Here is a 27312-nt window from a genome sequence, read left to right on the forward strand (position 1 = left end):
ATTATGGATTTTAGCTTACGATGAAGTATTAAATGCAAATAATCTGCTATAGGTGTTTGAAGTAATTGCTGTTGAAGATGACATAGTTTGGTGGCAGAATCAAGAGAGAAACACCAGAGGCTGATGGCTAAGTTTGGGAAAAAGTGAAAGGAGATATTTGAGGCTAAATGAGAACAAAATTTAGCTACTGAGATGCAGGAGGAAAATGAAATAAGATGGTTTGAGTGTAAGTTTAAATGATTAGGATGTGAAGAAAGTAAAGTGATTTAGGTACCTGGGAGTGGACATGGCTATTAATAGAATAATGGATGCTGAAATGAGTCAAAGGTTGTGAGAGTGGGAAAGGTCCTAGGTGCATTGAAATGTTTGTTGAAGGAGAGGTTACTGTTTCTTAGGGCTAAATGGGTATGTGTGATAGTATCTTTTTCCTAATAGTACTCTATGGATATGAATCTTGGGCCCTGAATCCAAAAGAATCAAAGTGATGGATATGCTAGAAATGAAATACCTGAAGGTTCAGAGGAAAAAATTATAGAGGATGGTGTAAGGGTATGTGAGGAACTGAATGACAAGTTTAAAAGTGTTTTCACTGTGGAAGGTACCATAACCGCTGCATCAGGAGATGGAATGGGAGGATGTTTTGGAAATCATCGAGATATCTAGAAAGTGAATGTAGGTTTGCGGCAGGGGTGTGTGATGTCTCCATGGTTGTTTAATTTGTTTATGGATGGGGTTGTTAGGGAGGTGAATGCAAGAGTTTTGGAAAGAGGGGCAAGTATGAAGTCTGTTGTGGATGAGAGAGCTTGGGAAGTGAGTCAGTTGTTGTTCGCTGATGATACAGCGCTGGTGGCTGATTCATGTGAGAAACTGCAGAAGCTGGTGACTGAGTTTGGTAAAGTGTGTGAAAGAAGAAAGTTAAGAGTAAATGTGAATAAGAGCAAGGTTATTAGGTACAGTAGGGTTGAGGGTCAAGTCAATTGGGAGGTAAGTTTGAATGGAGAAAAACTGGAGGAAGTAAAGTGTTTTAGATATCTGGGAGTGGATCTGGCAGCGGATGGAACCATGGAAGCGGAAGTGGATCATAGGGTGGGGGAGGGGGCGAAAATTCTGGGAGCCTTGAAGAATGTGTGGAAGTCGAGAACATTATCTCGGAAAGCAAAAATGGGTATGTTTGAAGGAATAGTGGTTACAACAATGCTGTATGGTTGCGAGGCGTGGGCTATGGATAGAGTTATGCGCAGGAGGGTGGATGTGCTGGAAATGAGATGTTTGAGGACAATGTGTGGTGTGAGGTGGTTTGATTGAGTAAGTAACGTAAGGGTAAGAGAGACGTGTGGAAATAAAAAGAGCGTGGTTGAGAGAGCAGAAGAGGGTGTTTTGAAATGGTTTGGGCACATGGAGAGAATGTGTGAGGAAAGATTGACCAAGAGGATATATGTGTCGGAGGTGGAGGGAACGAGGAGAAGTGGGAGACCAAATTGGAGGTGGAAAGATGGAGTGAAAAAGATTTTGTGTGATCGGGGCCTGAACATGCAGGAGGGTGAAAGGAGGGCAAGGAATACAGTGAATTGGATCGATGTGGTATACCGGGGTTGACGTGCTGTCAGTGGATTGAATCAGGGCATGTGAAGAGTCTGGGGTAAACCATGGAAAGCTGTGTAGGTATGTATATTTGTGTGTGTGGACGTATGTATATACATGTGTATGGGGGTGGGTTGGGCAATTTCTTTCATCTGTTTCCTTGCGCTACCTCGCAAACGCGGGAGACAGCGGCAAAAAAAAAAAAATCTAGAAAAGATATTAACAAAACAGTAAAATGACATATTGCATATAAGACTCATGGTCCTGATGATATTTCATCATATGTGGTGAAGATATGTGCAGATATGTGAGATAAACCACCTGAAATGCTGTTCCAGATATCATGGGAGAAAGGCAAAGTAGTAAGGGAAAAGAGGCAAATGTCTTACCTATATACATGAAAGGAGACCAGGAACACGTTCTAAACTACATACTGGTATCACTTATGAGTGTGGTGTGTAAGGCTCTGGAAAAGATGATTAGAAAGCAAGAGGCTGACTTTCTACAAAGGAAAAAATTACATGTGTGAGAAACAGCATAGTTTTTGGGAAAGGGTCTCTCTCTGTCTTAAAGAAAAAGGATGGCTGTTTAGAGTCTTTTTACTTGGACTGCCAGAAAGCACTTGACACTGTAATGCATGGGAGGCTGATAAAGAAGCTGGATCACAATGCAAGAATAAAAGGAAAATCATTCAGTGGAAAGATTACTTCAGTAGAAGAGACCAAAAGGTGCATGTCATAGGGGCCTTATCCGAATGCATCATTACTCTTTTTGATCTGTATGAATTATTTGCATGAAGATTTGAATTCTTACCTGATTTTTTACTTATTTTTCACCATTTCCTGCAGTAGCTAGGTAGCGACAGGTAGCACATTCACTCGCATCCCATTCTAGCTTCTATGTGCAACTCATTGAAACCACAGCCTCCTCTCCACAACAAGACCCATAGACCTTTCCATGATTTCCCCTGGTCTCTTCACATGCCATGATTCAGTCCATTGACAGCAACATCACCCCCTGTACACCACATCAGTCCAGTTTACTCTATCCTGTGCATGCCTCTCACCCTCTTGCATATTCAGGCTCCAAACTATTTATATCTTTGACTCCTATTCTCTTTGGGAACTCCCTCAAAGAAGTGGCCACAGCAAAACAGTATCCATACCAATGTTGCTTTTTAGCTTTTCATTTCAGGCCCTCATTCACTCAAAATATTGTCACTCCATCCTTCCATCATCAGTTTGGTCTCCCCATTTTTTCCCATTTACTACTGACACATAAATCCTCTTTACCAACTTTTCACTCATTTTTTCCATATGTCCAACCATTTATGCACTCTGGCTTCAGCTCTCTCGGTGACTTTATTTTGATTACCATGTCTTTCTCTGGGGTTAGGGGAGAAAGAATACTTCCCATGTATACCCTGCATGTCATAGAAGGTGACTAAAAGGGGTGGGAGTGGTGGGCTGGAAACCCTCCTCTTCTTTTATTTCAATTTCTGAAAGAGGAAACATGAGTGAAGGGGAAGTGCTTATCCTCCTCAAAGGCTCAGAATGGGATGTCTGAATGTGTGTGGATGTAACCAAGATGAGAAGAAAGAAGAGATAGGTAGTATGATTTAGGAAAGAAACTTGGATGTTCTGGCTCTGAGTGAAACAAAGCTCAAGGGTAAAGAGGAAGAATGTTTGGAAAAGCCATAGGAGTAAAGTCAGGGGTTGGTGAGAGGACGAGAGCTAAGGAAGGAGTAGCACTACTCCTAAAGCAGTTGGTGGAGTGTGCGATAAGAGTGTAAGGTAGTCAATTCTAGATTAGTGTGGGTAAAAAATGAAATATCTGGAGAGGCAGGTGTTTTGGGAGCAGCTGAGTGAGTGTGTCAGCAGTTTTGATGCATGAGACTGGGTATTAGTGATGGGTGATTTAAATGCAAAGATGAGTAATGTGACAGTTGAGGGCATAATTGGTTTACATGGAGTATTCAGTGTTGTGAATGGAAATGGTGAAGAGCTTTTGGATTTGTGTGGTGAAAAGAGACTGGTGATTAGGAAAACCTGGTTTAAAAAGAGGGATATTCACAAGTATATGTATGTGAGAAGGAGAGATGGTCAAAGGGCATTATTTGATTATGTGTTAGATAATAGGCATTCAGAGGAGAGACTTTTGGTTGTTAATGTGCTGAGATGGGCAGCTAGTGGGATGTCTGATCACTATCTTATATCGGTGAAGGTGAAGATTTGTAGAGGTTTTCAAAGAAGAAGAGAGAATGTCGGGGAGAAGAGATTGGTGAGGATATGTGAACTTGGAAAGGAGACTTGTGTGAGGAAATACCAGGAAAGTTTGAGTGTAGAATGGCAAAATGTGAGTGCAAATGACGTGAGGGGACTGGATGAGGAATGTGATGTATTTAGGGAGGCAGTGAAAGTATGTGGAAGAGATGCATGGTATATGAGAAAGGTGGGAGGTGGGCAGATTAGAAAGGGTAGTGAGTGGTGGAATGAAGAAGTAAAGTTGTTAGTGAAAGAGAAAAGAGAGGCATTTGGACAGTACTTGCAAGGAAGGACTACAAATGACCAGATGTATAAGAGAAAGCAGCAGGAGGTCAAGAGAAAGGTGCTGGAGTTGAAAAAAGGGCAAATGAAAGTTGGGGTAAGAGAGTATCATTAAACTTTTTCGGAGAATAAAACGATTATTCTGGAAGGAGGTAAACGTGCACGACAAGAGAACAAATTGGAACATCAGTGAAGGGGTCAAGGGGAGAAGTGATAACAGGTAATGAAGTGAGGAGGGAATGGAGTGAGTATTTTGAAGGTTCGTTGAATGTGTTTGATGATAGAGTGGCAGGTCTGGAGTGTTTTGGTCGGGTGGTGTGTGAAGTGAGAGAGTCAGGCAGAGTGGTTTGGTGAAGAGAGAGGAGGTTGTCAAAGCCTTGCAGAAGGTGAAATCCAGCAAGGCAGCAGGTTCAATGGTATTGCAGTTGAATTTTTTAAGAAAGGGGATGACTGTGTTGTTGATTGGTTGGTAAGGATATTTGTTATACTCATGGATCATAGTGAAGTGCCTGAGGATTGGCGGAATGCATGTATTGTGCCATTGTATGAAGGCAAAGGGGATAAAGCTGGGTGTTCAAACTACAGAGGCATTAGTTTGTTGAGTATTCCTGGAAAATTTTATGGGAGGGTATTGATTGCAAGGGTGAAGGCAAGTACTGAACATCAGATTGGGGAGGAGTAGTATGGTTTCAGAAGTGGTAGAGGATGTGGTGCTTTGAAGAATGTGTGAGAAATATTTAGAGAAACAGATGGATGTGTATGTGGCATTTATGGATCTGTATGTGGCATTTATGGATCTGGAGAAGGCATATGACATGTTTGATAGAGATGCTTTGTGGAAGGTCTTAAGAAATTTATGGAGTGGGAGGTAAGCTGCTAGAAGCAGTGAGAAGCTTTAGTCAAGGATGTGTATGAGTAGGAAGAGAGGAGGGTGATTGGTTTCCATTGAAGGTCGGTCTGTGGTAAGGTGTGTGATGTCCTCATGGGTCTTTGATTTAAATTGTTTATGGATGGGGTGGGGTAGGGAGTTGAATGCAAGAGTTTTGGAGAGAGAGGCAAGTATGCAGTCTGTTTGGGATGAGAGGGCCTGGGAAGTGAGTCAGTTGTTGTTCACCAATGATACAGCGCTGGTAGCTGATTCGAGTGAGGAACTGCAGAAGTTGGTGATTAAGTCTGGAAAAGTGTGTGAATGGAGAAATTTGAGAGTAAATATGAATAAGAGCAAGGTAATTGTTGGGTTTAGCAGGATTGAGAGAGAAGTTGATTGGAATGTGAATTTCTATGGAGAAAAATTGGAGGAAGTGAAGTGTTTTAGATATCTGGGAGTGGACTTTGCAGCAAATGGAACCCTGGAAGTGAGTCATAGGGTGGGGGAAGGGGTGAAAGTTGAGGGAGCATTGAAGAATATGTGGAGAGAGAGAACCTTATCGCTGAGAACGAAAATGGGTATGTTTGAAGGAACAGTAGTTCCAACAATATTACATAGATGCAGGGTATGGGCTATAGATAGGGTTGTATGGAGGAGGATGGATGTGTTGGAAATAGAAAGTTTGAGGACAATATGTGGTGTGAGGTGGTTTGATAGAGTAAGCATTGAAAAGGTAAGAGAGATGTGTGGTAATAAAAAGAGATGGTTGAGAGAGCAGAAGAGGGTGTGTTGAAATGGTTTGGACATATGGAGAGAATTAGTGAGGAAAGGTTGACATAGAGGATATATGTGTCAAAGGTGGAGGGAACAAGAAGCTGGAGACCAAATTGGAGGAGGAAGGATGGAGTGAAAAAGATTTTGAGCGATTGGGGCCTAAACATGCTGGAGAGTGAGAGGCATGCAAGGAATAGAGTGAATTGGTATGATGTGGTATACCAGGGTAGACATGCTGTCAGTGGATTGAACCAAGGCGTGTGAAACATCTGGGGTAAACCATGGAAAGGTGAGTGGGTCCTGGATGTGGATAGGGAGTTGTGGTTTTGGTGCATTACTTATGACAGCTAGAGACTGAGTGTGAACAAATGTGTCTTTTTTTTTCTCTTTTCCTTGTGCTGCCATACTGGCTCAGGGAGGTGGCGGTGCTGTTTCCTATGGGGCGGGATGGTGCTGGGAAGGGATGAAGGCAAGCAAGTATGAATATGTACATGTGTATGTATATGTATATGGCTGTGTTTGTATATGTGTATATGTTGATATGTATATGTATGTATATGTACGTGTATGTGTTTGTGTATATGTGTGTATATGAGAGGATGGGTCTTTCTTCATCTATTTCCTGATGCTACCTCACTGACATGGGAAACAGAGATCAAGTAAAATGAATAATGAATAACCTTTTTCTTACCACTTTGTTCCTTACTTGATCAAACCACCTCAGACCACATATTATCCTCAAACTTTTCATTTCCAGCACCTCCTCACATCAATAGCCCAGGCCTTGCTTCCATACATCACTGGGACTACTATACCCTCAGTCATACCCATTTTTGCCCTTCCAGATAACGAGCCCTCTTTCTACCTATTCCTTAATGTTTCCAGAACCTTCCTCCCCTCACCCAACCTGTGACTCGTTTCCACTTCTGTGGTTCCATTCGTGTGTGCATCCAATCCCAGTTATTTAAAACACTTCACTTCTTACAAATTTTCTCCATTCAGTCTCACATCCCAATGACCATCTGCCTTGCTTAACTTTATTTCGTTGCTTTCATTCGCATTTATGCTCAACTTCCACCATTTACACTCGCTCCCAAACTCAGTCACCAACTTCTGAAGTTTCTCACTTAAATTGCCTCCTGTGGTGTGTGATCAGTAAGCAACTGCTTCTTTTCCAAGCTCTCTCACCCCTTACAGACTGCAGATTTGCCCCTCTCTCCAAAACCCTTTCATTTATCTTCCTCAGCTTCCCATCCATAAACAAATAAATCAGCCATGGCGACATCGCACACCCCTGTCACAGACTGGCCTTCTCCTGGAACCACTCACTCTCCACTGTTCTTACTTGTACACAAGCCTTAAACTGTTATTAAAAACTTCTCACTACTTATAGTAGCTTTCCTCCCACACTGTGTATTCTTTAGACCTTCGAAGCACTAAGTATCTCTATCAACCTTATATACTTTCTCCAGATCCATAAATGCCACATACAAATCCTTCAGTTTTTTTAAGTATTTCTCACACATTCTTCACACAAGCGCCTGATCTACACATCCTTTACCAGACCTGAAACCACATTGTTCCTTTCCATTCTGATGCTCTGTACATGCCTTCACCCTCTCATTCACCTCTTTCTTATATACAACTTACCATGTACCACTGTTGTGCAAATACTCATCTATGTCTCTCTTGCCTTTTTACAATGACACTATACATAGCACCCTTCCTTAAGAAGTTCAGTTGTAGCACATCTGTTCAAGCCAACTTGCCACATTTCAGCATACTCAAAGAATTTCAACACCTTATCTTCACCAAACCACTTCCTGTACCTCTCTCACCTTGCATATCTCCCTAATCCAAACACCAGACATCTGTCACATCAGTTCTCCAGACTTGTACAAATGATTAGAGAAGTATTTATCAGATCCTTTTTTCTTTGCAGTTGGGTCAGCCAATGTATGTACAAATGATTAGAGAAGTATTCATCAAATCCTTTTTTTTCTTTGCAGTTGGGTCAGCCAATGTACATCCAATGGCAGCAGGAAAAACAGCCGTCCCCACTGGTGTCAGCATTAATCAGAGAGCGTACAAAAGTATCCAGGGAGTATGTATCTGTCTTGAAGTTTTAAAACTCTTCTATGATGACATGCAAATGCAAGAGGGAAGGGTGACATAGTATATAGAGATGTGATGTTGATGTGGGAGAAAATCTTTTTGCTTTACGTTGTTGACAGAGGTGCAAGAAAAGGTAGGTGAGATGATTTGAGATGGTAGTTAACATATTGCATTCCTTGTAACATTTGATATGTCAGTCTTTGTGATGACTGGATTGTGTTGAGAAAAAAGTTTATAGGTTACTACTATAAATTTCCATCCATACATACAGATAAGTAGCCTTAAAAGAGTCTTAAGTGATCATCATGTGGAGAGAATAGCATGTGTAATGGTAGCTTGTATCAGAGAGGTATGCAAAGTTATTGGAAGGATTAGAGCAATGTGTTATACAGGGATAGACATGCTGTCATTGGACTGAATGAAGGCTTGTGAAGCAACCAGGGAAAGGTCTATGGGGCTTGGTTGTGCAAAGGTGGCTTTAGTTTTGGTGCACTATATATAACAGCTCGACATGGAGTGTGAGGGAATGAGGCCTTTTCCTGGTAATACCTTTTTAATGCAGGAAATGGTGAACAAGTGTGTATGTGTATATATAGAGTGTATTGAAATGGTTTCGGCATATCTCTAGAGTGAAAGGAGAGGTTGACCAAGAGGATATATGTGTCAGAGGTGGAGGAAACAAGGAGAAATTGGAGACCAAATTGAAGGTGGAAGGATGGAGTGAAAAAGATTTTGAACAATTGGGGCCTGAACATACAGGAAGGTGACAGGCATACAAGGAATAGAGTGAATTGGAATGATGTAGTATACTGGGGTCAGTGTGCTGTCAGTGGACTGAACCAGGGCATGTAAAACATGTGGAGTAAACAAAGGAAAGGTCTGTGGGGCTGGATGTGGATAGGGAGCTGTGGTCATGGTGAGCTAGACACATGACAGCTGGAGACAAAGTGTGAATGAATGTGGCCTTCTTTGTCTGTTTTCCTGGTGCTGCCTCGCTGATGCAGGGGGTGGCGATGCTGTTTCCTGTGGGGTGGGGTGGCACTGGAAATGGATGAAGGCAAGTGAGTATGAGTATATACATGTGTATATATGTATATAGTTGTGTATGTGTATGTATATGTGTATATGTTAATATTTATATGTATGTATGTGTACATGCATGAGCGTGTATGAACATATGTTCGTATATGAGTGGATAGGTCTTTCTTCGTCTGTTTTCTGGTGCTACCTTGCTGACACGGGAAACGGTTATCAAGCTTAATATGATGATGAAAATATGTATGTATTTCAGTTTCTAAAAGGGGAAATAGAAGGAGTCAAGTGGGGAGTACTCATCTTCCTCAGAGGCTCAGATTGGGGTGCCTGAATGTGTGTGGATGCAACTGAGATAGTGCTACCTCACTGACGTGGGAAGCAGCATTCAATTATAAGAAAAGAAAAGATATGTGCATGTGTGAGACAGTGAGAGTGTGTAAGAAAGTAAATGTAGATTAATGTCAATAAAACTGAAAGTCTATGCCGAGCAATGGGTGATTATTTGTGCTTATGCACCTGGTGATGAGAAGAAAGATCATGAGAGGTAAGTGTTTTCACAGCAGCTGAGTAAGTGTGTCAACAATTTTGATGTACGATACCAGTTGTTATTGATGGGTGATTTGAATGCAAAGGTGAGTAATGTGGCAGTTGAGAGTATGATTGGTGCATGTGGGGTATTTCAGTGTTGTGAATGGAAATGATGAAGAGCTTGAGGATTTGTGTGCTGAAAAAAGACTAGCGATTGGGAATACCTGGTTTAAAAAGAAAGATATAATCAAGTATACTTATGTAAGTTGGAGAGATGGTCAAGGACATTATTAGATTACATATTAATTGATAGAGAATGGTGAGAGTAAGTGAGCTTGGGAAGGAGACTTGTGTGAGGAAGTACCAGGAGAGACTGAGTGCAGAATGGAAAAAGGTGAGAGCAAAGGACGTAAGGGGAGTGGGGGAGGAATGGGATGTATTTAGGGAAGCAGTGATGGCTTGCACAAAAGATGCTTGTGGCATGAGAAGCTTGGGAGGTGGTCAGATTAGAATGGGTAGTGAGTGGTGGGATGAAGAAGTAAGATTATTAGTGAAAGAGAAGAGAGAGGCATTTGGATGACTTTTTGCAGGGAAATAGTGCAAATGACTGGGAGATGTATAAAAGAAAGAGACAGGATGTCATGAGAAAGGTGCAAGAGGTGAAAAAGAGGGCAAATGAGAGTTTGGGTGAGAGAGTATCATTAAATTTTAGGGAGAATAAAAATATGTTTTGGAAGGAGGTAAATAAAGTGTGTAAGACAAGAGAAGCAAATGGGAATATCATTGAAGGGGGCTAATGGGGAGGTAATAACAAGTAGTGGTGATGTGAGGAGGAGATAGAGTGAGTATTTTGAAGGTTTGTTGAATGTGTTTGATGATAAAGTTGCATATATAGGGCGTTTTGGTGGAGGTGGTGTGCGAAGTGAGAGGGTTAGGGAGAATGATTTGGTAAACAGAGAAGAGGTAGTGAAAGCTTTGCAGAAGATGAAAGGCGGCAGGTTTGGATGGTATTGCAGTGGAATTTAGTAAAAAAGGGGGTGACTGTGTTGTTGACAGGTTGGTGAGGATATTCAATATATGTATGGCTCATGGTGAAGTGCCTGAGGATTGGCGGAATGCATGCATAGTGTCATTGTACAAAGGCAAAGGGGATAAAAGTGAGTGCTCAAATTACAGAGGTATAAGTTTGTTGAGTATTCCTGGGAAATTATATGGGAGGGTATTGATTGAGAGGGTGAAGGTATGTACAGAACATCAGATTGGGGAAAAGCAGTGTGGTTTCAGAAGTGGTACAGGATGTGTGGATCAGGTGTTTGCTTTGAAGAATGTATATGAGAAATACTTATAAAAACAAATGGATTTGTATGTAGCATTTATGGATCTAGAGAAGGCATGTGATAGTCGATAGAGATGCTCTGTGGAAGGTATTAAGAGTATATGGTGTGGGAGGCAAGTTGCTGGAAGCAGTGAAAAGTTTTTATCGAGGATGTAAGGCATGTGTACGAGTAGAAAGATCGGAAAGTGATTGGTTCTCAGTGAATGTCGGTTTGCAGCAGGGGTGTGTGATGTCTCCATGGTTGTTTAATTTGTTTATGGATGGGGTTGTTAGGGAGGTGAATGCAAGAGTTTTGGAGAGAGGGGCAAGTATTGAGTCTGTTGTGGATGAGAGGGCTTGGTAAGTGAGTCAGTTGTTGTTCGCTGATGATGCAGCGCTGGTGGCTGATTCAGGTGAAAAACTGCAGAAGCTGGTGACTGAGTTTGGTAAAGTGTGTGAAAGAAGAAAGCTGAGAGTAAATGTGAATAAGAGCAAAGTTATTAGGAACAGTAGGGTTGAGGGACAAGTCAATTGGAAGGTAAGTTTGAATGGAGAAAAACTGGAGGAAGTGAAGTGTTTTAGATATCTGGGAGTGGATTTGGCAGCAGATGGAACCATGGAAGCAGAAGAGAGTTACAGGTTGGGGGAGGGGGTGAAAGTTCTGGGAAAATTGAAAAATGTGTGGAAGGTGAGAATATTATCTTGGAAAGCAAAAATGGGTATGTTTGAAGGAATAGTGGTTCCAACAATGTTATATGGTTGCGAGGCTTGAGCTATAGATAGAGTTGTGTGGAGGAGGGTGGATGCGTTGGAAATGAGATGTTTGAGTACAGTATGTGGTGTGAGGTGGTTTGATCAAATAAGTAATGAAAGGGTAAGACAGATGTGTGGTAATGAAAAAGAGTGTGGTTGAGGGAGCAGAAGAGGGTGTATTGAAATGGTTTGGTCACATGGAGAGAATGAGTGAGGAAGGATTGACAAAGAGGATGTATGTGTCAGAGGTGGAGGGAATGAGGAGAGGTGGGAGACCAAATTGGAGGTGGAAGGATGGAGTGAAAAAGATTTTGAGCGATCGGGGCCTGAACATGCAGGAGGGTGAAAGTCGTGCGAGGAATAGAGTGAATTGGAACGATGTGGTATACCGGGGTGGACGTGCTGTCAATGGATTGAACCAGGGCATGTGAAGCGTCTAGGGTAAACCATGGAAAGTTTTGTGGGGCCTGGATGTGGAAAGGGAGCTAAGTTGGGAGAGTATCATTAAACTTTAGAGAGGAAAAAAAGATGTTTTGTAAGGAGGAAAATAATGTGCATGGAACAAGAGAACAAATGGAAACATCGATGAAGGGGGCAAGTGGGGAAGTGATAACAGGTAGTGATGAAGTGAGGAGGAGATGGAGCAAGTATTTAGAAGGATTGTTGAATGTGTTCGATGATAGAGTTGCAGATGTAGGGTGTTTTGGTCGGGTTGGTGTGTGAAGTGAGTCAGGGAGCATGGTTTGTTGAAGAAAGAAGTAGATGAAATCTGGCATAGTGGTGGGAGTGGGTGGTATTGCAGTTGAATTTATTAAGAAAGAAGCTGACTCTGTTGTTGGTTGGTTGGTAAGGATATTCGCTAGATGTATGGATCATAGTGAAGTGTTCAAACTACAGAGACGTAGGTTTGTTGAGTGTTTCTGGAAAGTTGTATGGGAGGATATTGATTGAGAGGGTGAAGGCATGTACAGAGCATCAGATTTGGGAGGAGCAGTGTGGTTTTGCAGGCTATATGTGATAAGTACTTAGAAACACACGGATTTGTTTGTAGCATTTATGGATCTGGAGAAGGCATATGATAGGGTTGATAGAGATTCTTTGTGGAAGGTCTTAAGATTATATGGGGTGGGAGATAGAAAAACATGGATTTGTATGTAGCATTTATGGATCTGGAGAATGCATATGAGAGGGTTGGTAGAGATGCTTTGTGGAGGGTCTTAAGATTATTTGGTGTGGGAGGTAAGCTGCTAGAAGCAGTGAGTAGTTTTTATCAAGAGTGTAAGGCATGTGTTTGAGTAGGAAGAGAGGAGAGAAATTGGTTCCCAGTGAAGGTTGATCTGTGGCAGGGGTGTGCGATGTCCCCATGGTTCTTTAGATTGTTTATGGATGGGGTGGTTAGAGAGGTTTTGGAGAGAGAGGCGACTATGCAGTCTGTTGGGGATGAGAGGGCCTGGAAAGTCAGTCAATTGTTGTTCACCAGTGATACAACACTGGTGGCTGATTCGTGTGAGAAACTGCAGAAGTTGGTGACTGAGTTTAGAAAAGTGTGTGGAAGGAGGAAGTTGATAGTAAATGTGAAGAGCAAGGTTAATAGGTTCATCAGGGTTGAGGAACAAGTTAGTTGGGATGTAAGTTTGAATGGAGAAAAATTGGTGAAGTGAAGTGTTTTAGATATCTGTGAGTGGATTTGGCAGTGAATGGAACCCTCTAAGCAGAAGTTAGTCATAGTGTGGGAGAGGGGGCAGTGGTTTTGGGAGCGATGAATAATGTGTGGTGAGAACGCTATCCTAGAGACCAAAACATGGGTATGTTTGAAGGAATAGTAGTTCCAACAATATTATACGGTTGCAAGGCATGGACTTTCGATAGGGTTGTGAGGAGGAGGGTGGATGTGTTGGAAGTGAAATGTTTGAGGATGATATGTAGTGTGAGGTGGTTTGATTGAGTAAATAATGAAAAGATGAGAGAGGTGTGTGGTAATAAAAAGAGTGTAGTTTAGAAAGCAGAAGAGGACGTTTAAATGGTTTGGACATATGAAACGAATGAGTGAGGAAGGTTGAGTAAGAGGATATATGTGTTAGAGATGTAGGGAACAATGAGAAGCAGGAGACCAAATTGCAGTGAAAAAAATTTTGAGTGATTGCTACCTGAACAAGCAGGAGGGAGAAAGGCATACATGGAATAAAGTAAATTGGAACAATGTAGTATACTGGGGTCGATGTGTTGTCAATGGACTGCCCACTAAGTTGGGAGAAGTGCACGGGTTTAAAGAGAAAATTCTGAAAATATATAATGTAGTATGTGTAGATATCTTTATCAATAGTCCATTCTTGTATATTTCCCTGTAATCCTTAGTTATTGAAGGTCATACAGTAAAATCCATTGTCAGAAAACTGTGGCAGTCCGGTATCCTATTCATGAATAAGAATGACGTACTTGTATCTATAACCAATGAGTATGATGGAAAGATGAAGATTTTTTCTCATTTGTTCAGTGGTGTATTTAGGATTAAGGAAGTAAGTTTTTTGGTCATTCCTATTGACACAATTTTTAAAATTTTCCTACCATTTAGTGTGATGCAGAGTGTTATAACAGCACTACACATGGATGACTTAACTACGGCCATGAAACTTGTGCTGCAAGAGCTGCGCAAGAGACCATCCAGCCTAAAGAAGAACCATTTTCCAATATACCGTGACCTTCTCTTCTTTGCATCATCCTGCATCCCACCCGCCCAGCTCAATCTCAGTGAGTTGTTTGTTTTCCAGTTTATTCACCTGTCAGTATCCTGTAGACTTGTACCCCATTGTATGCAAGTTGAAGAACAGACAGGCCTTTGCATATTTCATCAGCACTCCAAAATCTTAGTAGTTTTCCTGTATCTGTACACCCATTATACATCGACTTTTTATACTCAGCTCAATAACCTTACCTTTAGTCTTCTTTTGTGTTAAATTTCGCTAACTTGGATTCTCCCTTTTAGTCATTTTCACCCCCACCATAATCAGCCGTTCTAGCGACAGTACTTAATCTCATATTGAAATTGAAGTCGTAGGACATGTGGGCCAAATGTAGAACTGTGTTCTCTAGGTATTGACAGGTTGGAAACAGTGCTCTTTCTCACATACTTTTCTATATACGTCTTTTGCACTGTTTTTTTGAAATTCATCTTGAATATGTCTTGATATAGAAATGGAAGCTTGGGTAAAGATCTTTTTCTTTTTTTTCTGTCAGATATGAAGAGTGAGAGGGTTAGGGAAAATGATTTGGTAAACAGAGAAGAGGTAGTAAAAGCTTTGCGGAAGATGAAAGCCGGCAAGGCAGCAGGTTTGGATGGTATTGCAGTGGAATTTATTAAAAAAGGGGGTGACTGTATTGTTGACTGGTTGGTAAGGTTATTTGATGTATGTATGACTCGCGTGTCGTAGAAAGCGACTAGAGGGGACGGGAGCGGGGGGCCGGAAATCCTCCCCTCCTTGTATTAACTTTCTAAAATGGGAAACAGAAGAAGGAGTCACGCGGGGAGTGATCATCCTCCTCGAAGGCTCAGAGTGGGGTGCCTAAATGTGTGTGGATGTAACCAAGATGTGAAAAAAGGAGAGATAGGTAGTATGTTTGAGGAAAGGAACCTGGATGTTTTGGCTCTGAGTGAAACGAAGCTCAAGGGTAAAGGGGAAGAGTGGTTTGGAAATGTCTGGGGAGTGAAGTCAGGGGTTAGTGAGAGGACAAGAGCAAGGGAAGGAGTAGCAATACTCCTGAAACAGGAGTTGTGGGAGTATGTGATAGAATGTAAGAAAGTAAATTCTCGATTAATATGGGTAAAATTGAAAGTTGATGGAGAGAGGTGGGTGATTGTTGGTGCATATGCACCTGGGCATGAGAAGAAAGATCATGAGAGGCAAGTGTTTTGGGAGCAGCTAAATGAGTGTGTTAGCGGTTTTGATGCACGAGACCGGGTTATAGTGATGGGTGATTTGAATGCAAAGGTGAGTAATGTGGCAGTTGAGGGAATAATTGGTATGCATGGGGTGTTCAGTGTTGTAAATGGAAATGGTGAAGAGCTTGTAGATTTATGTGCTGAAAAAGGACTGATGATTGGGAATACCTGGTTTAAAAAGCGAGATATACATAAGTATACTTATGTAAGTAGGAGAGATGGCCAGAGAGCGTTATTGGATTACGTGTTAATTGACAGGCGTGCGAAAGAGAGACTTTTGGATGTTAATGTGCTGAGAGGTGCAACTGGAGGGATGTCTGATCATTATCTTGTGGAGGCTAAGGTGAAGATTAGTATGGGTTTTCAGAAAAGAGGAGTGAATGTTGGGGTGAAGAAGGTGGTGAGAGTAAGTGAGCTTGGGAAGGAGACCTGTGTGGGGAAGTACCAGGAGAGACTGTGTACAGAATGGAAAAAGGTGAGAACAATGGAAGTAAGGGGAGTGGGGGAGGAATGGGATGTATTTAGGGAATCAGTGATGGATTGCGCAAAAGATGCTTGTGGCATGAGAAGAGTGGGAGGTGGGCTGTTTAGAAAGGGTAGTGAGTGGTGGGATGAAGAAGTAAGGGTATTAGTGAAAGAGAAGAGAGAGGCATTTGGACGATTTTTGCAGGGAAAAAATGCAATTGAGTGGGAGAAGTATAAAAGAAAGAGACAGGAGGTCAAGAGAAAGGTGCAAGAGGTGAAAAAAAGGGCAAATGAGAGTTGGGGTGAGAGACTATCAGTAAATTTTAGGGAGAATAAAAAGATGTTCTGGAAGGAGGTAAATAGGGTGCGTAAGACAAGGGAGCAAATGGGAACTTCAGTGAAGGGCGTAAATGGGGAGGTGATAACAAGTAGCGGTGATGTGAGAAGGAGATGGAATGAGTATTTTGAAGGTTTGTTGAATGTGTCTGATGACAGAGTGGCAGATATAGGGTGTTTTGGTCGAGGTGGTGTGCAAAGTGAGAGGGTTAGGGAAAATGATTTGGTAAACAGAGAAGAGGTAGTGAAAGCTTTGCGGAAGATGAAAGCCGGCAAGGCAGCAGGTTTGGATGGTATTGCAGTGGAATTTATTAAGAAAGGGGGTGACTGTATTGTTGACTGGTTGGTAAGGTTATTTAATGTATGTATGACTCATGGTGAGGTGCCTGAGGATTGGCGGAATGCGTGCATAGTGCCATTGTACAAAGGCAAAGGGGATAAGAGTGAGTGCTCAAATTACAGAGGTATAAGTTTGTTGAGTATTCCTGGTAAATTATATGGGAGGGTATTGATTGAGAGGGTGAAGGCATGTACAGAGCATCAGATTGGGGAAGAGCAGTGCGGTTTCAGAAGTGGTAGAGGATGTGTGGATCAGGTGTTTGCTTTGAAGAATGTATGTGAGAAATACTTAGAAAAGCAAATGGATTTGTATGTAGCATTTATGGATCTGGAGAAGGCATATGATAGAGTTGATAGAGATGCTCTGTGGAAGGTATTAAGAATATATGGTGTGGGAGGCAAGTTGTTAGAAGCAGTGAAAAGTTTTTATCGAGGATGTAAGGCATGTGTACGTGTAGGAAGAGAGGAAAGTGATTGGTTCTCAGTGAATGTAGGTTTGCGGCAGGGGTGTGTGATGTCTCCATGGTTGTTTAATTTGTTTATGGATGGGGTTGTAAGGGAGGTAAATGCAAGAGTCCTGGAAAGAGGGGCAAGTATGAAGTCTGTTGGGGATGAGAGAGCTTGGGAAGTGAGTCAGTTGTTGTTCGCTGATGATACAGCGCTGGTGGCTGATTCATGTGAGAAACTGCAGAAGCTGGTGACTGAGTTTGGTAAAGTGTGTGGAAGAAGAAAGTTGAGAGTAAATGTGAATAAGAGCAAGGTTATTAGGTACAGTAGGGGTGAGGGTCAAGTCAATTGGGAGGTGAGTTTGAATGGAGAAAAACTGGAGGAAGTGAAGTGTTTTAGATATCTGGGAGTGGATCTGTCAGCGGATGGAACCATGGAAGCGGAAGTGGATCATAGGGTGGGGGAGGGGGCGAAAATTCTGGGAGCCTTGAAAAATGTGTGGAAGTCGAGAACATTATCTCGGAAAGCAAAAATGGGTATGTTTGAGGGAATAGTGGTTCCAACAATGTTGTATGGTTGCGAGGCGTGGGCTATGGATAGAGATGTGCGCAGGAGGATGGATGTGCTGGAAATGAGATGTTTGAGGACAATGTGTGGTGTGAGGTGGTTTGATCGAGTAAGTAACGTAAGGGTAAGAGAGATGTGTGGAAATAAAAAGAGCGTGGTTGAGAGAGCAGAAGAGGGTGTTTTGAAATGGTTTGGGCACATGGAGAGAATGAGTGAGGAGAGATTGACCAAGAGGATATATGTGTCGGAGGTGGAGGGAACGAGGAGAAGAGGGAGACCAAATTGGAGGTGGAAAGATGGAGTGAAAAAGATTTTGTGTGATCGGGGCCTGAACATGCAGGAGGGTGAAAGGAGGGCAAGAAATAGAGTGAATTGGAGTCATGTGGTATACAGGGGTTGACGTGCTGTCAGTGGATTGAAGCAAGGCATGTGAAGCGTCTGGGGTAAACCATGGAAAGCTGTGTAGGTATGTATATTTGCGTGTGTGGACGTGTGTATGTACATGTGTATGGGGGGGGGGGTTGGGCCATTTCTTTCGTCTGTTTCCTTGCGCTACCTCGCAAACGCGGGAGACAGCGACAAAGTATAAAAAAAAAAAAAAAAAAAAAAAAAAAAAATGACTCATGGTGAGGTGCCTGAGGATTGGCGGAATGCGTGCATAGCGCCATTGTACAAAGGCAAAGGGGATAAGAGTGAGTGCTCAAATTACAGAGGTATAAGTTTGTGGAGTATTCCTGGTAAATTATATGGGAGGGTATTGATTGAGAGGGTGAAGGCATGTACAGAGCATCAGATTGGGGAAGAGCAGTGTCGTTTCAGAAGTGGTAGAGGATGTGTGGATCAGGTGTTTGCTTTGAAGAATGTATGTGAGAAATACTGAGAAAAGTAAATGGATTTGTATTTAGCATTTATGGATCTGGAGAAGGCATATGATAGAGTTGATAGAGATGCTCTGTGGAAGGTATTAAGAATATATGGTGTGGGAGGCAAGTTGTTAGAAGCAGTGAAAAGTTTTTATCGAGGATGTAAGGCATGTGTATGTGTAGGAAGAGAGGAAAGTGATTGGTTCTCAGTGAATGTTGGTTTGCGGCAGGGGTGTGTGATGTCTCCATGGTTGTTTAATTTGTTTATGGATGGGGTTGTTAGGGAGGTGAATGCAAGAGTTTTGGAAAGAGTGGCAAGAATGAAGTCTGTTGTGGATGAGAGAGCTTGGGAAGTGAGTCAGTTGTTGTGTGATACAGCGGTGGTGGCTGATTCATGTGAGAAACTGCAGAAGCTGGTGACTGAGTTTGGTAAAGTGTGTGAAAGAAGAAAGTTAAGAGTGAATGTGAATAAGAGCAAGGTTGAGGGTCAAGTCAATTGGGAGGTAAGTTTGAATGGAGAAAAACTGGAGGAAGTAAAGTGTTTTAGATATCTGGGAGTGGATCTGGCAGCGGATGGAACCATGGAAGTGGAAGTGAATCATAGGGTGGGGGAGGGGGGCGAAAATCCTGGGAGCCTTGAAGAATGTGTGGAAGCCGAGAACATTATCTCGGAAAGCAAAAATGGGTATGTTTGAAGGAATAGTGGTTCCAACAATGTTGTATGGTTGCGAGGCGTGGGCTATGGATAGAGTTGTGCGCAGGAGGGTGGATGTGCTGGAAATGAGATGTTTTAGGACAATGTGTGGTGTGAGGTGGTTTGATTGAGTAAGTAATGTAAGGGTAAGAGGGATGTGTGGAAATAAAAAGAGCGTGGTTGAGAGAGCAGAAGAGGGTGTTTTGAAATGGTTTGGGCACATGGAGAGAATGAGTGAGGAAAGATTGACCAAGAGGATATATGTGTCGGAGGTGGAGGGAACAAGGAGAAGAGGGAGACCAAATTGGAGGTGGAAAGATGGAGTGAAAAAGATTTTGAGTGATCGGGGCCTGAACATGCAGGAGGGTGAAAGGAGGGCAAGGTTCCATCCGCTGCCAGATCCACTCCCAGATATCTAAAACACTTTACTTCCTCCAGTTTTTCTCCATTTAAACTCACCTCCCAATTGACTTGACCCTCAACCTTACTGTACCTAATAACCTTGCTCTTATTCACATTTACTCTTAACTTTCTTCTTTCATACACTTTACCAAACTCAGTCACCAGCTTCTGCAGTTTCTCACATGAATCAGCCACCAGCGCTGTATCATCAGCGAACAACAACTGACTCACTTCCCAAGCTCTCTTATCCCCAACAGACTTCATACTTGCCCCTCTTTCCAAAACTCTTGCATTCGCCTCCCTAACAACCCCATCCATAAACAAATTAAACAACCATGGAGACATCACACACCCCTGCTGCAAACCTACACTCACTGAGAACCAATCACTTTCCTCTCTTCCTACACATACGCATGCCTTACATCCTCGATAAAAACTTTTCACTGCTTCTAACAACTTGCCTCCCACACCATATATTCTTAAATCCTTCCACAGAGCATCCCTATCAACTCTATCATATGCCTTCTCCAGATCCATAAATGCTACATACAAATCCATTTGCTTTTCTAAGCATTTCTCACATACATTCTTCAAAGCAAACACCTGATCCACACATCCTCTACCACTTCTGAAACCACACTGCTCTTCCCCAATCTGATGCTCTGTACATGCCTTCACCTTCTCAATCAATACCCTCCCATATAATTTACCAGGAATACTCAACAAACTTATACCTCTGTAATTTGAGCACTCACTCTTATCCCCTTTGCCTTTGTACAATGGCACTATGCACGCATTCCGCCAATCCTCAGGCACCTCACCATGAGTCATACATACATTAAATAACCTTACCAACCAGTCAACAATACAGTCACCTCCTTTTTTAATAAATTCCACTGCAATACCATCCAAACCTGCTGCCTTGCCGGCTTTCATCTTCCGCAAAGCTTTTACTACCTCTTCTCTGTTTACCAAATCATTTTCCCTAACCCTCTCACTTTGCACACCACCTCGACCAAAACACCCTATATCTGCCACTCTATCATCAAACACATTCAACAAACCTTCAAAATACTCACTCCATCTCCTCACATCACCACTACTTGTTATCACCTCCCCATTTGCGCCCTTCACTGAAGTTCCCATTTGCTCCCTTGTCTTACGCACTTTATTTACCTCCTTCCAGAACATCTTTTTATTCTCCCTAAAATTTAATGATACTCTCTCACCCCAACTCTCATTTGCCCTTTTTTTCACCTCTTGCACCTTTCTCTTGACCTCCTGTCTCTTTCTTTTATACATCTCCCACTCAATTGCATTTTTTCCCTGCAAAAATTGTCCAAATGCCTCTCTCTTCTCTTTCACTAATACTCTTACTTCTTCATCCCACCACTCACTACCCTTTCTAATCAACCCACCTCCCACTCTTCTCATGCCACAAGCATCTTTTGTGCAATCCATCACTGATTCCCTAAATACATCCCATTCCTCCCCCACTCCCCTTATTTCCATTGTTCTCACCTTTTTCCATTCTGTACTCAGTCTCTCCTGGTACTTCCTCACACAAGTCTCCTTGAATTGGTCTTGAAAAATATATCGCAGCTGGGAAAGATTTTTTCAATCTTTTATATGATTTATGAATATTTTCTCTGCTCAGCATACCTTAGTGGATCAATATTTCCTTACATATGTGTAATTTTTTATTTCATCCTTGAAATCTAGCTTATATTTGTGATATTTGGTTAACTTAACTTTTTACTTTTGTGTGAATTTGGTTCTGATTAGGATATTATAGATTTGTTCATTTACACTCATTGCTGCTGACTTTTGATTTTGACTTTCCATTAGTCAAATCAATATTTTTTTTCCTTTTTTGTCAATAGATTCCTCACTCTTGTATTGTCTAATTCATTCTAAGAGCTTTTTCTGTTGTCAGCATTCCTCCTGATTGTCTGTAGAGTAGAAAACTACTCTACACAATAAGCATTGTATGGAAATTAGTGGGTGATGCGCCCAAGTATCCTATGATTCATTGTAATAACCACATTATCATATGCATGGCACATATAGCATTCAAGCTCGACCATTGAAGTGTAAAGCTCACCTCGATCATACCAAATTTTTGATAATTAAATTTAGGTTGTGTATTTTTGAATTTATTAAAAGCAATCTCAATTAAAGAGAAACATAAGGTATGTATTTTTTTTATACATATTCACCAGATGTATGAGTGAGGTTGTGTCACGAACAGATAACTAAGCCTTAAAGGGAAAATTCCTCTTTTTTTGCCACCTTCTGCATGAGCGAAGTAGCTACAAGAACAGATGACAGAGCCTTAGAGGGAGAATTCAAGACTTGGTTCCTTGCTCGGTTCCTTCTTTTGGGAAGTATCACAAGAAGGAAGGATTTCCAGCCAACCGCTCTCACCCCTCAAAGTCACCTTCCACGACAAGCAGGGAATATGTAGGCAGTATTCTTTCTCCCCAATCCTCAGGGATTATATATATGGTGTGAGTTGGTTTGATCACGTAAGTAATGAAAGGGTAAGAGAGGTGTGTGGAAATAAAAAGAATGTGGTTGAGAGAGCAGAAGAGGATATGTTGAAATGCTTTGGACATATGGAGAGCATGAGTGAGGAAAGGTTGACAGAGAGGATATATGTCAGAAGTGGGGGAAGAAGGGGAAGTGGGAGACCAAATTGGAGGTGGAAGGTTGGAGTGAAAAAGATTTTGAGTGATTGGGGCCTGAACATGCAGGAGGGTCAGAGGCTTGCAAGGAATAGTCAGTTGGAACAATGTGGTATACCGGTATGATTAGGTAGAGAATAGAGGAATTGGTTCCCAATGAATGTCGGTTTGCAGCAGGGGTATGTGATATCCCCATGGTTGTTTAATTTGTTTATGGAGGGGTGGTTAGGGAGGTAAATGCAAGAGTTTTGGATCGAGTGGCAAGTATGCTGTCTGTTGGGGATGAGAAGGCCTGGGAAGTGAGTCAGTTGTTGTTCACTGATGATACAGCTCTAGTGACTGATTCAAGTGAAAAACTGCAGAAGTTGGTGACTGAATTTGGAAAAGTGTGTGAAAGGAGAAAGTTGAGAGGAAATATTAATAAAAGCAAGGGTATTAGGTTTAATAGGGTTGAGGGCATTCCTCACATGTCGTAGAAGGCAACTAAAGGGGACGGGAACGGGGGGCTAGAAACCCTCCCCTCCTTGTATTTTAACTTTCTAAAAGGGGAAACAGAAAAAGGAGTCATGCGAGTAGTGCTCATCCTCCTCGAAGGCTCAAATTGGGGTATCTAAATGTATGTGGACGTAACCAAGATGAGAAAAAAGGAGAGATAGGTAGTATGTTTGAGGAAAGGAACCTGGATGTTTTGGCTCTGAGTGAAACGAAGCTCAAGGGTAAAGAGGAAGAGTGGTTTGGGAATGTCTTGGGAGTAAAGTCAGGGATTAGTGAGAGGACAAGAGCAAGGGAAGGAGTAGCACTACTCCTGAAACAGGAGTGGTGGGAGTATGTGATAGAGTGTAAGAAAGTAAACTCTAGATTGATATGGGTAAAACTGAAAGTTTATGGAAAGAGATGGGTGATTATTGGTGCATATGCATCTGGGCATGAGAAGAAAGATCATGAGAGGCAAGTGTTTGGGAGCAGCTGAATGAGTGTGTTAGTAGTTTTGATGCACGAGACTAGGTTGTAGTGATGGGTGATTTGAATGCAAAGGTGAGTAGTGTGGCAGTTGAGGGAATAGTTGGTGTACATGGGGTGTTCAGTGTTGTAAATGGAAATGGTGAAGAGCTTGTAGATTTATGTGCTGAAAAAGGACTGGTGATTGGGAATATCTGGTATAAAAAGGGAGATATACATAAACATACGTATGTAAGTAGGAGAGATGGCCAGAGAGCATTATTGGATTACGTGTTAATTGATAGGCGCATGAAAGTGAGACTTTTGGATGTAAATGTGCTGAGAGGTGCAACTGGAGGGATGTCTGATCATTATCTTGTGAAGGCGAAGGTGAAGATTTGTAGAGGTTTTCAGAAAAGAAGAGAGAATGTTGGAGTGAAGAGAGTAGTGAGAGTAAGTGAGCTTGGGAAGGAGACCTGTGTGAAGAAGTACCAGGAGAGACTGAGTACAGAATGGAAAAAGGTGAGAACAAAGGACGTAAGGGAATTGGAGGAATGGGATGTATTTAGGGAAGCAGTGATGGCTTGCACAAAAGATGTTTGTGGCATGAGAAGCATGGGAGGTGGGCAGATTAGAAAGGGTAGTAAGAAGTGGGACAAAGAAGTAAGATTATTAGTGCAAGAGAAGAGAGAGGCATTTGGACGATTTTTGCAGGGAAATAATGCAAATGAGTGGGAGATGTATAAAAGAAAGAGGCAGGGGGTCAAGAGAAAGGTGCAAGAGGTGAAAAAGGGGGCAAATGAGAGTTTGGGTGAAAGAGTATCATTAAATTTTAGGGAGAATAAAAAGATGTTTTGGAAGGAGGTAAATAAAGTGCATAAGACAAGGGAACAAATGGGAACATCAGTGAAGGGGGTTAATGGGGAGGTGAAAACAAGTAGTGGTGATGTGAGAAGGAGATGGAGTGAGTATTTTGAAGGTTTGTTGAATGTGTTTGATGATAGAGTGGCAAATATAGGGTGTTTTGGTATAGGGGGTGTGCAAAGTGAGAGGGTTAGGGAGAATGATTTGGTAAACAGACAATAGGTAGTAAAAGCTTTGCGAACGATGAAAACCGGAAAGGCAGCGGTTTTGGATGGTATTGCAGTGGAATTTATTAAAAAAGGGGGTGACTGTATTGTTGACTGGTTGGTAAGGTTATTTAATGTATGTATGACTCATGGTGGGGTGCCTGAGGATTGGCGGTATGCTTGCATAGTGCCATTGTACAAAACCAAAGGAGATAAAAGTGAGTGCTCAAATTACAGAGGTATAAGTTTGTTGAGTATTCCTGGGAAATTATATGGGAGGGTATTGATTGAGAGGATGAAGGCATGTGCAGAGCATCAGATTGGGGAAGAGCAGTGTCGTTTCAGAAGTGGTAGAGGATGTGTGGATTAGGTGTTTGCGTTGAAGAATGTATGTGAGAAATACTTAGAAAAGCAAATGGATTTGTATGTAGCATTTATGGATGTGGAGAAGGCATATGATAGAGTTGATAGAGATGCTCTGTGGAAGGTACTAAGAATATATGGTGTGGGAGGCAAGTTGTTAGAAGCAGTGAAAAGTTTTTATCGAGGATGTAAGGCATGTGTACGTGTAGGAAGAGAGGAAAGTGATTGGTTCTCAGTGAATGTAGGTTTGCGGCAGGGGTGTGTGATGTCTCCATGGTTGTTTAATTTGTTTATGGATGGGGTTGTTAGGGAGTTGAATGCCAGAGTTTTGGAAAGACGGGCAAGTATGCAGTCTGTTGTGGATGAGAGAGCTTGGGAAGTGAGTCAGTTGTTCGCTGATGATACAGCACTGGTGGCTGATTTGTGTGAGAAACTGCAGAAGCTGGTGACTGAGTTTTTTTTTTTTTTTTTTAGAAAAGTGATGGAAGAGGAAGTTGATAGTAAATGTGAAGAGCAAGTTAATAGTTCATCAGGGTTAGGAACAAGTTAGTTGGGATGTAAGTTTGAATGGAGAAAAATTGGTGAAGTGAAGTGTTTTAGATATCTGTGAGTGGATTTGGCAGTGAATGGAACCCTCTAAGCAGAAGTTAGTCATAGTGTGGGAGAGGGGGCAGTGGTTTTGGGAGCGATGAATAATGTGTGGTGAGAACGCTATCCTAGAGACCAAAACATGGTATGTTTGAAGGAATAGTAGTTCCAACAATATTATACGGTTGCAAGGCATGTGACTTTTCGATAGGGTTGTGAGGAGGAGGGTGGATGTGTTGGAAGTGAAATGTTTGAGGACAGTTTGTGGTGTGAGGTGGTTTGATTGAGTAAATAATGAAAAGATGAGAGAGGTGTGTGGTAATAAAAAGAGTGTAGTTTAGAAAGCAGAAGAGGATTTAAAATGTTTGGACATATGAAACGAATGAGTGAGGAAGGTTGAGTAAGAGGATATATGTGTTAGAGATGTAGGGAACAATGAGAAGCAGGAGACCAAATTGCAGTGAAAAAAATTTTGAGTGATTGCTACCTGAACAAGCAGGAGGGAGAAAGGCATACATGGAATAAAGTAAATTGGAACAATGTAGTAAACTGGGGTCGATGTGTTGTCAATGGACTGCCCACTAAGTTGGGAGAAGTGCACGGGTTTAAAGAGAAAATTCTGAAAATATATAATGTAGTATGTGTAGATATCTTTATCAATAGTCCATTCTTGTATATTTCCCTGTAATCCTTAGTTATTGAAGGTCATACAGTAAAATCCATTGTCAGAAAACTGTGGCAGTCCGGTATCCTATTCATGAATAAGAATGACGTACTTGTATCTATAACCAATGAGTATGATGGAAAGATGAAGATTTTTTCTCATTTGTTCAGTGGTGTATTTAGGATTAAGGAAGTAAGTTTTTTGGTCATTCCTATTGACACAATTTTAAAATTTTCCTACCATTTAGTGTGATGCAGAGTGTTATAACAGCACTACACATGGATGACTTAACTACGGCCATGAAACTTGTGCTGCAAGAGCTGCGCAAGAGACCATCCAGCCTAAAGAAGAACCATTTTCCAATATACCGGACCTTCTCTTCTTTGCATCATCCTGCATCCCACCCGCACCAGCTCAATCTCAGTGAGTTGTTTGTTTTCCAGTTTAATTCACCTGTCAGTATCCTGTAGACTTGTACCCCATTGTATGCAAGTTGAAGAACAGACAGGCCTTTGCATATTTCATCAGCACTCCAAAATCTTAGTAGTTTTCCTGTATCTGTACACCCATTATACATCGACTTTTTATACTCAGCTCAATAACCTTACCTTTAGTCTTCTTTTGTGTTAAATTTCGCTAACTTGGATTCTCCCTTTTAGTCATTTTCACCCCCACCATAATCAGCCGTTCTAGCGACAGTACTTAATCTCATATTGAAATTGAAGTCGTAGGACATGTGGGCCAAATGTAGAACTGTGTTCTCTAGGTATTGACAGGTTGGAAACAGTGCTCTTTCTCACATACTTTTCTATATACGTCTTTTGCACTGTTTTTTTGAAATTCATCTTGAATATGTCTTGATATAGAAATGGAAGCTTGGGTAAAGATCTTTTTCTTTTTTTCTGTCAGATATGAAGAGTGAGAGGGTTAGGGAAAATGATTTGGTAAACAGAGAAGAGGTAGTAAAAGCTTTGCGGAAGATGAAAGCCGGCAAGGCAGCAGGTTTGGATGGTATTGCAGTGGAATTTATTAAAAAAGGGGGTGACTGTATTGTTGACTGGTTGGTAAGGTTATTTAATGTATGTATGACTCGCGTGTCGTAGAAAGCGACTAGAGGGGACGGGAGCGGGGGGCCGGAAATCTCCCCTCCTTGTATTAACTTTCTAAAATGGGAAACAGAAGAAGGAGTCACGCGGGGAGTGATCATCCTCCTCGAAGGCTCAGAGTGGGGTGCCTAAATGTGTGTGGATGTAACCAAGATGTGAAAAAAGGAGAGATAGGTAGTATGTTTGAGGAAAGGAACCTGGATGTTTTGGCTCTGAGTGAAACGAAGCTCAAGGTAAAGGGGAAGAGTGGTTTGGGAATGTCTTGGGAGTAAAGTCAGGGATTAGTGAGAGGACAAGAGCAAGGGAAGGAGTAGCAATACTCCTGAAACA

The 27312-nt window shown here is 41.8% G+C and overlaps 1 protein-coding gene across 6 annotated transcripts in view; it reads left to right on the forward strand.

Annotated features, from left to right (window-relative positions):
• The window catches only part of Crag (DENN domain-containing protein Crag), a 346089-nt gene that overhangs the window by 293490 nt on the left and 25287 nt on the right, over window positions 1–27312 (forward strand). For 4 of the 6 annotated variants that reach the window (XM_071666288.1, XM_071666289.1, XM_071666291.1 and 1 more), the window contains 3 exons: window positions 7779–7873; window positions 14088–14263; window positions 21875–22166. In XM_071666288.1, coding sequence (XP_071522389.1) covers window positions 7779–7873; window positions 14088–14263; window positions 21875–22032 — 429 coding nt within the window. In that variant the 3' untranslated portion in view covers window positions 22033–22166. Of the gene's footprint in view, window positions 1–7778; window positions 7874–14087; window positions 14264–21874; window positions 22167–27312 lie in introns of those variants that run through there. The other 2 variants (XM_071666294.1, XM_071666290.1) reach the window with 1 other exon arrangement.

The sequence above is a fragment of the Panulirus ornatus genome, chromosome 11, assembly GCF_036320965.1.
Source record: "Panulirus ornatus isolate Po-2019 chromosome 11, ASM3632096v1, whole genome shotgun sequence".
In the NCBI taxonomy this organism is placed as follows: Eukaryota; Metazoa; Arthropoda; class Malacostraca; order Decapoda; family Palinuridae; genus Panulirus; species Panulirus ornatus.